Source organism: Berghia stephanieae, chromosome 4 (genome assembly GCF_034508935.2).
Source record: "Berghia stephanieae isolate SIO BIC M18660-M18661 chromosome 4, UCSD_Bste_1.3, whole genome shotgun sequence".
Taxonomy (NCBI): Eukaryota; Metazoa; Mollusca; class Gastropoda; order Nudibranchia; family Aeolidiidae; genus Berghia; species Berghia stephanieae.
This window is the reverse complement of record NC_088363.1, coordinates 76,319,975-76,336,763: the sequence shown is the minus strand read 5'-3', so window position 1 is coordinate 76,336,763 and position 16,789 is coordinate 76,319,975. Positions and strand designations below refer to the sequence as shown.

At 35.1% G+C, this 16,789-nt stretch overlaps 1 protein-coding gene across 1 annotated transcript in view; it reads left to right on the top strand.

Annotated features, from left to right (window-relative positions):
• Positions 1 to 403: 403 nt before the first annotated feature.
• Positions 404 to 16,789, top strand: part of LOC144971268 (uncharacterized) — a 22,719-nt gene continuing 6,333 nt past the window's right edge. Inside the window, exons 1-3 of the mRNA XM_078911875.1 lie at positions 404 to 543; positions 9,143 to 9,972; positions 15,859 to 15,931. Coding sequence (XP_078768001.1) covers positions 536 to 543; positions 9,143 to 9,972; positions 15,859 to 15,931 — 911 coding nt within the window. The 5' untranslated portion in view covers positions 404 to 535. The remainder of the gene's footprint in view (positions 544 to 9,142; positions 9,973 to 15,858; positions 15,932 to 16,789) is intronic.

Here is a 16,789-nt window from a genome sequence, read left to right as displayed (position 1 = left end):
TTGTGGTCAGATGCTAATTTCCTTTTAGGGGATCCGCGGGTCCTATGCTGCTCAAATTTTGATTATCAGAAGTAAAAATAAAAAAAAAGAATATCCTTTTTTTTTCGTGATTCCTTTGTAAAAATATCACTAGAATCCATTTTCTTAGGTTTCAAAACTCAAAAAGTGTCTAAAACTCCTAAAATTAGCCTTGTAAGGGTAAGGTCAAATATGAATAAAATAAAATGTATTTTGGCCTTTTCTGAAAATGTCATTTTTGACTAACTTTTCTTATCAATGAATCACAGGATTGATCGATAAACAAATCGATATTTGAAAATCAAATCGATAAAAAATAAATTTTGAAATTCCCGTTGTTCTATTTATAACCTATAAAATTCGACATTCACAAGGGCTCTTGGATGAAAATAATAATGACTTATTCATAACATCATTGTCATTTTGTCTAACAGGACTATAAGCGGGTTCGGATGAGACCTGCATATATGTATACCTCGGACTAAATAAAGCTACTATATTTCAATAATCTCCTTTGATGACAGTGTAAGTAGTTAAATATAAAATCAATTTCTTTTTGGAGATTTTTAATCATCATTTATCTTGGACCGACAACGTTTATTTCTAAACATCTTTTTTACTTCCTTCAACATTCTCAATGTATATTTTATAGATACGAATAATGGCAATCAATGGCAGGTAAACACGAAGCATAATATTAGCTTTACTTTTAAATCTGTTATTATAACACCTAATAGGTTACTTCCATTATCTACTCTTTCATTTTTAAAGCGTAACTGATACAGTGAAAATAATAATAATAATAATAATAATAATAATAATAATAATAATAATAATAATAATAATAATAATAATAATAATAATAATAATAATAATAATAATAATAATAATAACAAATATAATAATAATTATAAAATAAAATAATAATAATAATAAAATTCCCTTCATTCATCCCATAGGCGAAATTTGTCTTTAGGGTCTATTCCAAGGGAAGACTGGAATAAACCAGACGTCAGCTGCAGTGCAGTGCCGCAAATTGATTTAGGGCGAGGTGGCGTGCTCAAAGCCACACAGCGCATTATTATTATTATTATTATTATTATTATTATTATTATTATTATTATTATTATTATTATTATTATTATTATTATTATTATGACGATCATCAACGCATGACTGATTCCAAAACACATTCCTGTAACATTGATCAGTTGGCAATGAATGCTTCTTTTTCTTCTACTTCGTATCATATACAAATAGGAAAGAAGCACTTTACTACACAACAGAATCTCTATTTGATCTAGTTATAATGGGATCGAAAATTATATGAAAAATTTCTCTCCCTGTGTTCAGGTTTCGATGTCTGGGAGAGAAGGGGTATACGTTTGAACAAATGTGTCGTTTTAATTAACGTTCAATTCTATAGATCTAACATAAAATCATATTATCTATCCATATTCGTTTGTGTTTACACACGTTGATAATTAACTTTCTTTTTCTTCCTTCGTCTTCTTCTTCATTATCATCATCATATCTTCTTCTTCTTCTTCTTCTTCTTCTTCTTCTTCTTCTTCTTCTTCTTCTTCTTCTTCTTCTTCTTCTTCTTCTTCTTCTTCTTCTTCTTCTTCTTCTTCTTCTTCTTCTTCTTCTTCTTCTTCTTCTTCTTCTTCTTCTTCTTCTTCTTCTTCTTCTTCTTCTTCTTCTTCTTCTTCTTCTTTTCCTTATAATCCTCCCCATCCTCCTCCTCCTCCTCCTCCTCCTCCTCCTTCTTCTTCTTCTTCTTCTTCTTCTTCTTCTTCTTCTTCTTCTTCTTCTTCTTCTTCTTCTACTACTACTTCTTCCTCCTCTTCCTTCCTGCTCCTCCTCCTACTTATCGTCTTCTCCTTTCTTATTTTTCTTCTTCTCCTCCTCCTTATATCCCCCCCCCCATACTTCCTCTTCCTCCTCCTCCTCTTCCTCCTCCTCCTCCTCCTCCTTTTCCTACTTCTATCTTCTTTTTCTTCTTCTACTTCTTCATCGCCCTCCTAGTTATTATTTTTATTCACTAACATATTGTGCCATAGAGATCCTCAAAACAGCATTATGTTGGGATGAACCAGATAAAAATTAGACAAGTTTATTTACTTTTTAGGCTTTCGCCAATGATTAACAAAATCTTATGGCGACATGAAAAAGGATAGAATATGGTATATGAAACAAACAAAACAATAGTACCTTCTATAAATCGAATACCAAATAACAAAAAATATAATATACTATCCCATAATACATAATAATATACAAATTCTACATACTATATATACTACTATCTACTATCCTACTACTACTACTATACTACTATACTACTACTACTAACTACTACTATCTACTACTACTACTACTAACTACTATATTCTACTACTACTACTACTATACTACTACTACTACTACTACTACTACTACTACTACTACTACTACTACTACTACTACTACTAACTACTACTATACTACTACTACTACTACTACTACTACTATACTACTACTACTACTACTACTACTACTACTACTACTACTACTACTACTATACTATACTACTACTACTACTACTACTACTACTACTACTACTACTACTACTACTACTATACTACTACTACTACTACTACTACTATTTACTACTACACCTATACTACTATACTATACTATACTACTATACTACTAACTACTACTACTACTACTACTACTACTACTACTACTATCTATCAACTACTACTACAACACTACACTAATACTACTACTACTACTACTACTACTACTACTACTACTACTACTACTACTACTATCAACAACTACTACAACAACTACTACTACTACTACTACTACTACTACTACTACTACTACTACTACTACTACTACTACTACTACTAACTACTACTACTACTACTACTACTACTACTACTACTATCACTACTACTACTATACTACTACTACTACTACTACTACTACTACTACTACTACTACTTACTACTACTACTACTACTACTACTACTACTACTACTACTACTACTTACTACTACTACTACTACTACTACTAACTACTACTACTACTACTACTACTATACTACTACTACTACTACTACTACTACTACTACTACTACTACTACTACTACTACTACTACTACTACTACTACTACTACTACTACTACTACTACTATTACTACTTCTTAACCTTCTTCGACTACTACAAGTGAGGACTTGTCACGTATGGTTATTGTTTAGTATATATTTCACCATTGGACCTAAATGATTTTTTAAAATATGTCATTCATTGATTTTTTTCGTTGAACCTGTTTCTAGGAAATGTTTACAAAGAACAAAAGACACCATAACGCATGACTGATTCTAAAACAAGATATGTCAAGGAATTATGCAATCCTCTTTTATCATAATAGATTGAACAAAATACAACTTCCAAATTTAGGATATGACGTTTTCTCTTATGTATTTTATATTGAAACGGTCGATTTATTTATAGCGTGTTTTACGTCAATCCTCATTTTATTTCTGATTTTTATCAATGTGCTTTATCCGATCTGCAATCGAGTAAATAGATTCTGAAATGCTAAGTGAAATATTTTGCATCATAAAAATCTTATGACTATAAATTAGATACTAATACTTGACTGGTTTCGTGTCGGTACTTTCAGCTGCAACACATAACATACAGAATATATATATATATATATATTATATATATATATATATATATATATATATATATATATATATATATATATATATATATATATATATATATATAAATGGGATCACTCACTTATATGTGGCCCAAACATATAAGTGAGTGATCCCATTTATATTCTTATATTAGCTCTAACCATCATTATTGAGTACTTTCGTACCTACGAGTACCCACCAACACTCAATATATATATATATATATATATATATATATATATATATATATATATATATATATACTTTGAATGACGCATGGATAATCTTCTAATATTAAGACTACAAATCTTATCATGGTAGCCCATCTAAGAGAAAGAAATCTCTGATTTCAAAATCTAGCTCGGAGAGGAGAGGAGAGGAGATGGACGTCACCGAGCTATATAAGTTCAATAAAAGGAAACATGGAAAACAGAAACATAACACTTTTGCGAACGCGCTTACCCTTGGAGTTCCCCAGGGCGGAAGTGATAAATTGGTTACTAGAGACAATAAGAACTAAAAACTGACATCCAAAGAAATAACCATCGGCACTTGGAAAGTCCGAACCCTTTATGCCACAGGGAAAGTAAATGAATTAGTGCACGAACTCAATCGCTACAAATGGGACATTGTCAGTCTCGCGGAGGTTAGGTGGACTGGCTTCGGAGATACCACAAGAAGCGATGGACATAAATTACGGTACTCCTGTCATGAAACAATACACCAGCATGGAGTTGGATTCCTTGTGAGGAAAGAAAATGTGAACGCCATTATTGAATGTATCAAACCGCCTAATATCCATAAGAATTGCAGCCCAACCGCTTAATCTATGTAACAATCATCCAGGCTTATGCACCAACTTCAGACTACAGTGGTGCGCTTTGAGGTTTCGATGCTTATTATCACTATTATAATTATTATGAAGATTTGGAAGAGTTTTATGAGATAATCAAGTCAACAATCTAAAGGTGCAAAAAAGAAGACATCCTCGTGGTAATGGGAGACTGGAATGCCCAAGGTGGGGACGATTGGTACCCAGACTGGACGGGCACAGTTGGAATCTTTGCATACGGAAAACAAATGATACTCTTAGAGTTGGCTAAAACATACAAATTAATGCTTGATAATAATCTACATCCTCACAAGAAATCAAGAACAACAAGTTGGCACTCTCCCGACGGAATACATCACAATCAAAGTGACTATATTTTGACCCCTCAAAGGTTTAAGTCTAGTATAAAGAAAGAGAAAACAAGAGCCTATCCTGGCGCTGATATAGGCAGTGATCACGATATGGTGCTCTATTCGCTGAGACTGAAACTACGGACAAAATGCCCTGCCATGGTGACACACCTAAGATTTGATGTTGAGAAACTCAAGGACCCCATGATAGCAGGAGAGTTCCAAGCACAAATTGGAGGAAAGTTTGCGGCCCTAAACCTTATTGACGACATTGACACTATTACTAGTAACTTCGGTGATGTTCTGCGTACGACTGCAGAAGAGGTTTTGGAACAAAGAAGAAGAAGAAAAATCAGACCATGGGTGACAGATGATATATTGGATTTATGCGACAAAAGGAGAGAACTACAGAGAAACAAAAACCGTGATGAAGAATCCAAAATGAAGTATCAACAGGCAAATGCAGAAGGCAGGAGAAATATGCGCAAAGCAAAGGAAAGCTGGGTAATGGGACAAAGCAGAGACATTGATCATGGGATGGATCACGGGAATGTAAAGAAAGCCTATGATATCTTGAAAATGCTTACAAACACATGGAGACCAAAAGCTAATATTATTGAAGACAGCAAGGGTGCTTTACCTACCAAGGATGCCACGAACAGATGGACCAAATACTGCAAAGGGCTGTTAACATCGATTTGAGCCCAGGCCCATCAGCTTGACAGAGAATAGAAAAACACAAAACCCAGACACACCAAAAATAATGAAAAATGAGGTTGAGGCAGCAATCCAGGGTCTAAGCTCGAGCAAAACCCCTGGAATAGATAACAGTCCAGCAGAACTCTTTAGAATGGTGGAGAAGAGACAGTGGAGGTAATGACAATTCTATGCAAAAAGGTAATGAACGAGACAAGGTGGCCAAAAGACTGGAAACAGTGCTTAATAATCCCTCTCCCAAAAAAGGGAAGTAACTATAGGACCATAAGTCTCATTAGCCACCCAAAAAAAAATGCTTCTGCGTATATCCTGGCAGAAGAGCAAGCTGGTTTTCGAGCTGAAAAGAGCACAGCACAACAAATCTTCAATAACAGAGTTCTAAAAGAGAAATTCCTGCAACACCAAAAAGAACTATTTCATAATTTCATAGACTTCCGGAAAGCATTTGACAGGGTATGGCATGGCGGTTTGTGGGATACACTACGCTTTTATGGTTTTGAAGAGGGTCTAATCCAAATAATCAAAGCACTCTATAATAATGCGACAAGTGCAGTTCTCAAAAACAACGAGCTTGGTGAGTTCTTCCGGACAAATGTGGGCGTCAGACAAGGCTGCATACTCTCCCCAATACTCTTCAACGTCTTCCTAGAGAAAATTATGAGCGAAGCTCTCGATCGTCATAAAACCTCTGTATCAATTGGCGGACGAAAATTGTGTAATTTGCGTTTTGCTGACAACATAGACCTCATGGCAGAAAGCGAACAAGAAGTACAAGATATAACTAACTCACTTACACATAGAGCAATGCAGTACGGCATGGAAATAAGTACAGAAAAGTCTCAGATACTGGTAAACAGTAGAAATGATGGACATACAGAAATTTCCATCGATAATGAAAAACTCGTGGAAGTGTCAACATTTGAATACTTGGGTAATCTGCTAACCAAGGACGGTACCTGTACAACTGAGATTAAGGCAAGAATAGGGATGTCAACAGTGTGGTGATATATTTCAAATCGCTCTCAACTTTCCCAGGAAATAAATCAATACATATTCTCAATACCTACTCTCACAGCGTCGACATGTGTTAATCGTTATCGCCTAGGCACAATTAAAGAAGGCCATGTGTTATAGCTACGGAGTTGACACTGCATTGAAACTGCTTAATTCACACCTATGTGCTAGGCGAGATGGGCCATGTGGTTTGACCGCTATTGTAACGGGCACAGGTAACCGACCTATTTGGGATCTCACCAGATTACAAGACGCTAACAACGATGACACACAGAATTCGATTGGTCTCAAGAAAACAACCAGTAATAGCCAGGCAGGACCAAATCCTGGAATATTATTGGTTCCTTGTGATTCACCAACTCCCGAGAGAAATGCATATAAACGATAACAGTGATCTATATCGCTCTCTTTCTCTCTCTCTCTCTCTCTCTCTCTCTCTCTCTCTCTCTCTCATTTAATCTGCTTAGAGCTCATTGCTTCTAAAGGGAACTAAAAAATTCTTCATAGCGAGAAACATGTATGAATGAGGATCGGTTACTGACCAAACCTGCATCGGGTACCGACCAAACATGCATCAGGTTGCCGACCAAACCTGCATCTGGAGAACAAGCAACCGGTTGTTTGGTACAAGTGATACAGAGTGGAATCTTACAAGCGATACACTGAGACTACTGGAACGGACCGGCTTTTGTCCCATATAACAGGAGAAACCTTGGCGCCGCCACCAGTCACATCAAAGATAAGCACCATTACAAAGAAAAATGAAAAGTTTGTCATACGCGATGAAAATTAAATACCCATAGCCTAAATTTGATTAATTAAAACCAGTACTATTTTACTACTTAAGGGGCAGCGTGGCTCAGTGGTACGGTCTTTGCTTCCTACCCGAAAGGTACCTTCAATCACCCGCCGCTGCGTTGTGTGGCCTTGAGCAAGTCACCTCGCCCTAGCTCACTTTGCGGCGCTGCTCTGCGGCTGACGCCTGGGTTATTCCAGTCTTCCCTTGGAATAGACCCTAAAGACAAATTTCCCCTTGGGGATTAATAAAGGGAATTTTATTTATTTTTTATTTATTATTATTTGGCTAATTATGTGTTAACTTGTTATTGTATGAGGCAATTCTGTTGATTTCTATTAAAGTACTTCTACTTTAACGGGGATTAATACTTATCTTCTGAACCTACCTATCCCTATATAACGTGCCAATAATCTACCACTACTTCTACTACCTATTTAAACCTAAAAACCATTCTCTTACTATCAGTCACGTTGTCTGGAGCTTTACCCGACTATAACAGAAAAAATAAAGTGGCACCAGATAAATCCGTCTATGGGGAAACTATCTGACTCCTATCTCTCTAGTCCTACTTGCCACTCTCCCACATATACTGACATACACGTGACAAATAGCAACACTAACTAAAAAGAGAAACAACAAAAATATGGAAAAGTCCGATCAATTTCGACATAAAAATTAAACTGTACAAATCTCTGGTACTTTCTATCATAATATACGGCTGCGAGTCGTGGACATTAACTGCGGAATCAGAACGCAGAATCTCTGCTTTTGAGATGAAAAGTTATCAAAAACTCCTGCGGGTGCGGTACACAGAACACAGAACCAATAAAGACACACTGGAAGAAGTGCAAGATCGTGCAGGACGACAGGAACCCCTCATCACCACAGTTAGGAGGAAACTGTCATGGTTTGGCCACAAAGTGAGGCATGAAGGTTTCTGCATGCAGAACGGTGATCGAGGGCACCCTTGAAGGAGGAGGAAGAAGAGGAAGACAAAGGAAAGTTTGGATGAACACTATCAAGGAATGGGCAGGAATGAAAATGGAAGAATTCTTGGAGAAGACCAACAATAGAGAAGAATGGGGAAAGTGGTGAGAGCTGCATATATAAATAAAGTCACTCACATATTTTTGGCCGAGACAATTGTTTCTATGCTCTCCTTGTCGTCAGTCGGCATATTATGTCCGTAGTGTGCTTTATTCATTCGAGGGGTCGATGTTTATTTCTTGTGTCCTTACTTCCGTTGTGTTGTTGATTTAGCAGTGATTAGTGTTGTTATGCAGTGACATGTTGTAGTGTGTTCTCATTGCGTGTATGTGTGTGGTGTATACATGTGTGTGTTTGATATGTTGTGGAATGTGGTTGCGAGGAGAAAAAAAACAAAACCAAAACCGGTTAACGGTTAAGTGGACGTACCTATTTGCATATGTTAACTTCCAGTGAAGTCCTTCACTTGACAGACATTTTAAAGTGCCTATTATGTATTTCATGTATCAGGATTGCTAAAAATTAGCTTAAATGTGATATGGCCGATGTGAAGTGGCAAATTTTCACAGGTTATAACAAGCAAACATTTTTGTTCAAATATAGGAAAACAAAAGTTGGACGTCTGATCTCTCACATAACACATTTTTTGATCTTATAAATTCCACTATAACTGCATTTATGCTATATTTACATAATCATCATTTCTCATTCCAGGAGCACCATGGCTATGATAATGGTATGCCTTATTGGCCTTATCGTGGGCGTCAGTGGGTTTGTAAAAGGCAAGAAAGGGACTGATGACCCCACAACCTATGTCAGGGTTGGTTTCCAGCTGAAACAAAATCAATGCAACAAAGCGAATATGATCATCACTACAATGAATGACATTCCAATGTGCAAGTGTTATAATGGGAGCTATCTTCAACTAAGAAGTAGTTATGACACGAGCATTGCAAAGTGCACTGCATGCAGGACATGTGCCACTGACAAACACAGGCCTTACCTGATTCGGGAATGTGGAGACTACCACAACACTCTCTGTTGCGAACACCCTTACATGACAGCAGAGAAAACGCAAAATGGTATTTATGTTTGTGTTGTACCTGAATCGATAATTGTTAATCCGGACGGTTCAATTACTCATAAATGTGACAAGAACTATTTTTACAACACTAGCCTCGCTCGGTGTGTTCCTTGTACAAATTGTCAACACCTGGTGAACACACCGTACCAGATTATGCCTTGCATAAATGATTCTGATACAAAATGTTGTGCTTCAAGAGACATGCAAGTACGGCAGACAGACTCGGGTTTCGAATGCTGGTTACCTCCAATGAAAGCAACTGGCTCTGGATCTCCTGAAGAGATGGGTTGTAATCAAAATGGTATGCACGTTGATGAAAATGGCATCTGTGCTTGTTCTGATGGCACAGCAGCCATGATAAGTGATGATCGTTATATCTGCGTTACAGAGAGTAGTACGAATCCCCGGGGAAACGTGAAAGGCAATGAGAAGGATGTTAAAGTGGAAAGGTATCCAAGATGTAAGTACTCATCTATCTATCTATCTATCTATCTATCTATCTATCTATCTATCTATCTATCTATCTATCTATCTATCTATCTATCTATCTATCTATCTATCTATGTGGTCTAGTGGTATGACACTCGCTTTCGGATCGGAAGGTCCTGGGTTCGAGCCTCGCGCTCGGCGCATAGTTTATTCATTGGAAAAGGCTCTTTACTCACATTCTCTCACTGTACTCAGGTGTAAAATGAGTACCTGGCCGTTAACAGCGTTGTCTTTGTCCGAAAAATTGTAATATCGCCTAACAGGCGTCATGTCCCGTCTTACATGTTAAATGTTGCTGTTGACCAGGGACCCCTTGTAAAGCGCTTTGAGCACATTTAGTGGATATTGCGCTATATAAAGCTCAATTTAATTTTTTTTTATATATCTATCTGTATGTCTGTCTGTGTATCTATCTGTCTATCTATTTATTTATCTATTTATCTGTCTATCTATCTATCTATCTATCTATCTATCTATCTATCTATCTATCTATCTATCTATCTATCTATCTATCTATCTATCTATCTATCTATCTATCTATCTATCTATCTATCAGTCGATCTATATATATATATATATATATATATATATATATATATATATATATCAGTCGATCTATATATATATATATATATATATATATATATATATATATATATATATATATATATAACTAGTAAAAAGCCCGCAATTTCGCGGGGTAGGAACTATTTTCATTCGATATTATACCCACCATCATTTAATGAGGGCAAATTGGTAAACAACGTTGTCTGTGTAACTTGGTACATCCTCTGTTGATTTTTCTATGTGGCCCAACATGAAGTGTACGCCGCTATAGCCTCTGATCCGTGACACAGCAACATATAGTTGTCCGTGTGTGAAAACAGGTTGTGGTAATAAAATCAACTGCGAAAAAAAAACCTGAAGTAGCAGACGTGAGCAGAGTTGAAAGACGATCCTGGGATCGAGAACTTACCTTACAGTACAGTACTCTGGTGATCATGTTTGGTGGGGGTTGGCACCGTTTTTATGCACCTCCACTGGAGGTGTACAAAAACGCACCATTTTTATGCACCTCCGTTGGCGCTGCTGGTTGATTAATGAAAATGTTGCTGCTTGAAGCTCGAAAAAATAACGATAAGTGTTGAATTGTAAGCCTCAATTTAATAGACGAAGACATACTGTGGACGTTTTCCCCTTTATCAACAAAACACGACGAATAAGACACTAAGAACGAATGAGAGTGAATGGCGTAGATAAGGTAAATAGACATAAACAATTATGGGACAGGAAGTTTTTGAAAAACAACAAAAACAAGCCAAAGAAAAAAAAAGAGGAAGAAGAAAAAAAAAATAAAAAAAAATAACCCCAATAAAATGACAAAGACGCGGTTAACGAATACACTGATGATAATGATAAAATATTATAAAATGATAACAATCGAGGTTGACATATAAATGCACGTCGATAACACATTGAATGGTACAAATGTTGTTATTTAAAAATATAATAATAAATAATGATAATAATAATAATAATAATAATAATAATAATAATAATAATAATAATAATAATAATAATAATAATAATAGATTAATTTCAGGTTTTAAATATATGTCCAGTAACTATAATAACGAAATTGATGTCTTTCTCAATAAAGTAAACTTTTTTTAAAAATGTCCACACACAATGGGATTGAACCCAGTACTTTCAAGGTTAGAATCTGACAGCTTATCCACTGCGCTTCGGAGACACCTGACTTTTCATAACATTTAATAAGGTCTTTCTAAAACCTTATTTTACCTTTAATGCAACTTCTATTTTCTTGTTTTAAATTTCGATTTTGTAGATTATTATTATTTTTTTTTTAATTTATTACCAAAGAAGTTAAACCTGGGTATCATCCACCCGAAACCATCACATTGAAAGCATCAAAGAGGCAATAATAATACTTGATGTCATAAATAGATGAAAACTGTTGAAAACTTAGTGTAGATCTGAAATCCTTAAAGTAATTAAGTGAATACATTATTTCGAATGCGGCGATTTGCGTAAAAACGCCAAACTGACAACTTTTTACAGTGTCGAAATTGGTTGTTTTTTTTAGAGTGTTAGTGTCGTCGGTACATATTTCATGATATCGGTTTGACTCAACGAACCTTCAAACTGACTTTAAATTATAAAAGGAAATCAAATTATCTGTTTATCTATCTGTAAAAAAATACATGTCTAATTTTCAGATCTTTCGTCGAGTTGTGCACCGTATAATTTTTTTTTATTGACTCAAATGGCACAATGTTCTCCACAAGGCTAGACTATATTTTTTAAAGAAAGGATTTTCAATTCCATTGGATTTATCTTCCAACAACAGTCTACATGTTTTTATATTTCACTTTCTAAACTGCATTACACAGTTCCTGCCCGCCTCCCCTCTTTTCACTTAATTAATTGCGCACCTTTTAGAAATATCTAGCATTCTGTTTTAATTCGTGCTTCCTTACAAAGGAGCATACTAATTTCCTGCCAACTAATGTTTTGTTTATTCATCTTACCTACGCCGCTACCACATTATCTCATTCATCTTTGGTGTTTCATTCATCCTGTTTTGTTGATAAAGGGGAAACCTGAAACGTTCATTTGATCTGTTTTTGTAATTAAATTGGAGTTTACATTTAATTTCACATTATTATTTATTTCTTCAAGCTTCGAGCAGCAACATTTACATTAAGTGAATACATTATACTGGGGATGTAGGAGCTTTCGGAATGTCTCCCCTTTGCTTAACTTATGGAAAAACAAACATCCTAGCACCTTTACTAAGACTTATGACTAACCTTAATAGAAAAAAAATATCTTCCGATCTCGAGCTAACCCTAATAGAAACAATGATGACAAATCGAATAAGTAAACGCCTGACAAAAGATCAACGGTGAAAATACAAATTTAAAGAATACTGGGGATGTAAGAGCGTTCGGAATGTCTCCCCTTTCCTTAACTTATGGAAAAACAAACACCCTAGCATCTTTACTAAGACTAACCCAAATAGAAAAAAATCCTTCGATCTCGAGCTAACCCTAATAATAAAAAAGACCCTCGGACTGCTTTGCACTACCCTTCAATACTTCACAAATCAAAATGGCGACTTCAAATCAAAACAATGGTCAAAATCCATCTTTCAACTTTTGGTTGTTCTTCCTGTCGTAAAAACGCCAGACAACTTTTTACAGTGACGAAATTGGTTGATTTTGAGAGTGTTAGTGTCGTCGGTACGTATTTTATGATATCTGTGTGACTCAACGAACTTTCAAACTGACTTTAGATTATAAAAGGAAATCAAGTTATCTGTTTATCTATCTGTAAAATATACATTTCTAATTTTCAAATCTTTCAGTAGAGTTGTGCGTCTTATCATTTTTTTTATTGACTCAAATAAGCACATTGTTCTCCACAATGCTATATTTGTTTAAGAAAGGATTATATATATATATATATATATATATATATATATATATATATATATATATATATATATATATATATACCTATGCATGTATTCATCTATCTTTCCATCCATCCATCTGTCTATCTATCCATTTTTCTATCATTCTATCTATCCATATATCTATCAATCTATCTATCTCTCTGTTTATCTATATATCCATCTGTCCATCCATCTCTTAATATAATAATAATAATAATAATAATAATAATAATAATAATAATAAATAATAATAATAATAATAATAATAATAATAAAGATGATGATGATGATGATGATGATGATGATGATGATGATGATGATGATGATGATGATGACGATGATGATGATGGTGATGATGAGGATATTGGTGATGATAATAATCTGTCATTTGTAAAAAATAGGGTTGGGGATTAACATTGTTCCGAACAGACAATTAAAACTTTACGCCATAGAGCCCAGAATTACTGGCAAATCTAAAAATCATAAAACTACATAAGTTTTACAGATTGATATATGAGTAACTTGTAAGCTTCCTTTAAAATATTATTAATTATTGCCCTTTGATTAGGAATCGTTAATTACAATGTCTGCTATGGTGTAATCATAAGTCCAAAATTCGACTTTGACCGTCGATTTTGCGATCATTTCGCGCCCTTCCGCTGGGCAGTTCACAAATTTTGTATCGATTGACGTGTTCAATATATGAAATAAAGTGCATGTCAGTCTTGAATGTGTTGATTTTCACAATACAGTAATATAATAATTAAAATAGATGAACGCCCGTACGTAATTACCTTTATTTATCTGAAAATACTGCGATGTCGTCATTTGTTTAACTACACAATCGTCAATGTCGCTACCGTTTAAAGAGCTACCTCCCTTATTTACAAACAAAAAAAATATGTCTCAACCATAAACTATAAAAGTAAGACAATTTAATATTAAAAATTATATTTACATTTAAAATATAACAATCTTTGGCAATATGTGTCTTACATTGTTTTTATTATAGAATCACGAAACACAGGAGAGGGCACTCGGTTCTTGAGACGTGTCAAATTGGAAGTGACTCCGCCATCATCAAAATTCCCCTGAATAATGATCAGTTTTAATTTAATATATCTATCAATTTTCTTTTATTAAAATGAAGTATTTTTGCCGTTAATCCTTCTTTTCCCTACATACAAACAAGTAATAAACTAGGTTCTCTCTCTCGAACATACCATACATATTTTCAGAACGATAGCGCCGTTCGTAGCACAAGTCTTTCCGTTGGTCTGTCTCAGCCGCATCGGCGTTCAGCCAGTGATAGGTAACTTATCGCTGGCTGAGCGACGAGCAGAGTGTATGCTCTTTCCCATAGTTTATTTCCTCCGTGGTTTTTATAAATCTTATATCTTATCATAATAATTAGGGATGGGCACTAATTGATATTGAGCAGTATTGACGTTTAAGCAAATTTACTATCGATCGATATTCAAGTACTTATTATCAAATTAAAAAGCTGGGGAGCAGGCACCGATGTAATATATATATATATATATATATATATATATATATATATATATATATATATATATATATATATATATATATATATATATATATATATATACATACATATATTCTTCACAAGGGTACGCGTTTTACACTGTGAATACTTGCTTACATCAAACCTACTATCGGCAGCCTCTGTGGTGTAATGGTAGCACGTCTTACTGGTAATCAGAAGGTCTGAGGTTCAATCCCCAGTCGAGGTAGACTGAATTTTTGGGATGTTTTTTTTTTACTGTATTTTTTTTTTCTTTCTTTGTCTGGCACTTTTTATACACACTTGTTCAAATCTTTAAGTACTTACTACTTACTACCTTTAAACCACTCCTAACACTATTTAACATTTACATTTTTAATATTCTGTTTCATGAGGGGGTGATTATCTGACCATAGGCAATAAAGAACATTATAAGAGTGATTGTATAAAACGAGTTCCAAACAATGGACTTATAATGTATGAAATGAAAATTGGCTTCCCTAATTCCTGACTGTAGTGAACTAAATTTGATATGTGAAGCATCATGTAGCACGCTGAATATGATTATTATTACTATTATCATCATCATCATCATCATCATCATCATCATCATCATCATCATCATCATCATTATCTTTATCATTAAATTTAACAGTTAATGATTTAAGCTAATTCAATCATTAAATGAGTAATTTTTGATTGAGAAATCACAAATGTACAGTGGACAGAAATTAATTAAAAGTTCGCCTGATATCGTAAATGTTCATGTTAGATTTTTGATAAGATTTTGGCAGTACGTTGTAGCAGCTTATTAGCACAATATATTATTTCTCATTGTTTTCCAGATTTTCTTTTGTTTATCGTGGGAACAGTTATGATCTTGATATTAATTGGAATCATCATGTCTCAAAAGAGAAGGTAAGTAGAAGTACTAGCTGCACAAGTAACAAATAAGTCTTATGACATTATATTGTATAGCAAATAGCTCTGAAACAATGGAGCAGGAAAAGGTTAATTTTGATAGACACAGCAATAGTATAAAAGGCATCTTCAGTGAATTGGAGTGAATGCTTGGCTTCTCTATTGAAAATAGTAGTAGTGGTGATTAGTAGTAGTAGTAGTAGTAGTAGTAGTAGTAGTAGTAGTAGTAGTAGTAGTAGTAGTAGTAGTAGTGGTAGAAGTAGTAGTAGTGGTAGTAGTAGCAGCAGCAGCAGCAGTAGTAGTGGTAGTAGTAGTAGTAGTAGTAGTAGCAGTAGTAGTAGTAGTAGTAGTAGTAGTAGTAGGAGGAGGAGTAGGAGGAGGAGGGGGAGGAGGAGGAGGAGGAGGAGGAGGAGGAGTATTAGTAGTAGGGCTCTTTCATAATTAACCGAAAAATGCCTGTAAAATCCGCGTTTTTTATGCTATCAACAAAATTCTTGCACGTGTTCATACCTTGACTCGTCCTCCATTTCTCTACGTAACAGCCAAGTCTGTCGACACACTTCTGCCAACGCCGCACCATGGAATAGATACCCTCTCGGAAGAAATTTCCGTCAAGGTTTTGTAGCCATTCCCGCACATGGTCAAAAAGCTCTTCATCGACATCAAAGCGCTTTCCTGCCAGCTCACGTTTCAGTGGCCCAAAGAGGTGATAATCAGATGGTGCGAGGTCTGGACTGTGTGGTGGGTGTGGCAAAATCTCCCATCCATATTTCTCTAGCCAACTTTGCGTCACTCGTGCTGCAAAATAACCCCGTTGGTCAACTGCCCTGGGCGCTTTCTGCGAATGGCCTCCCT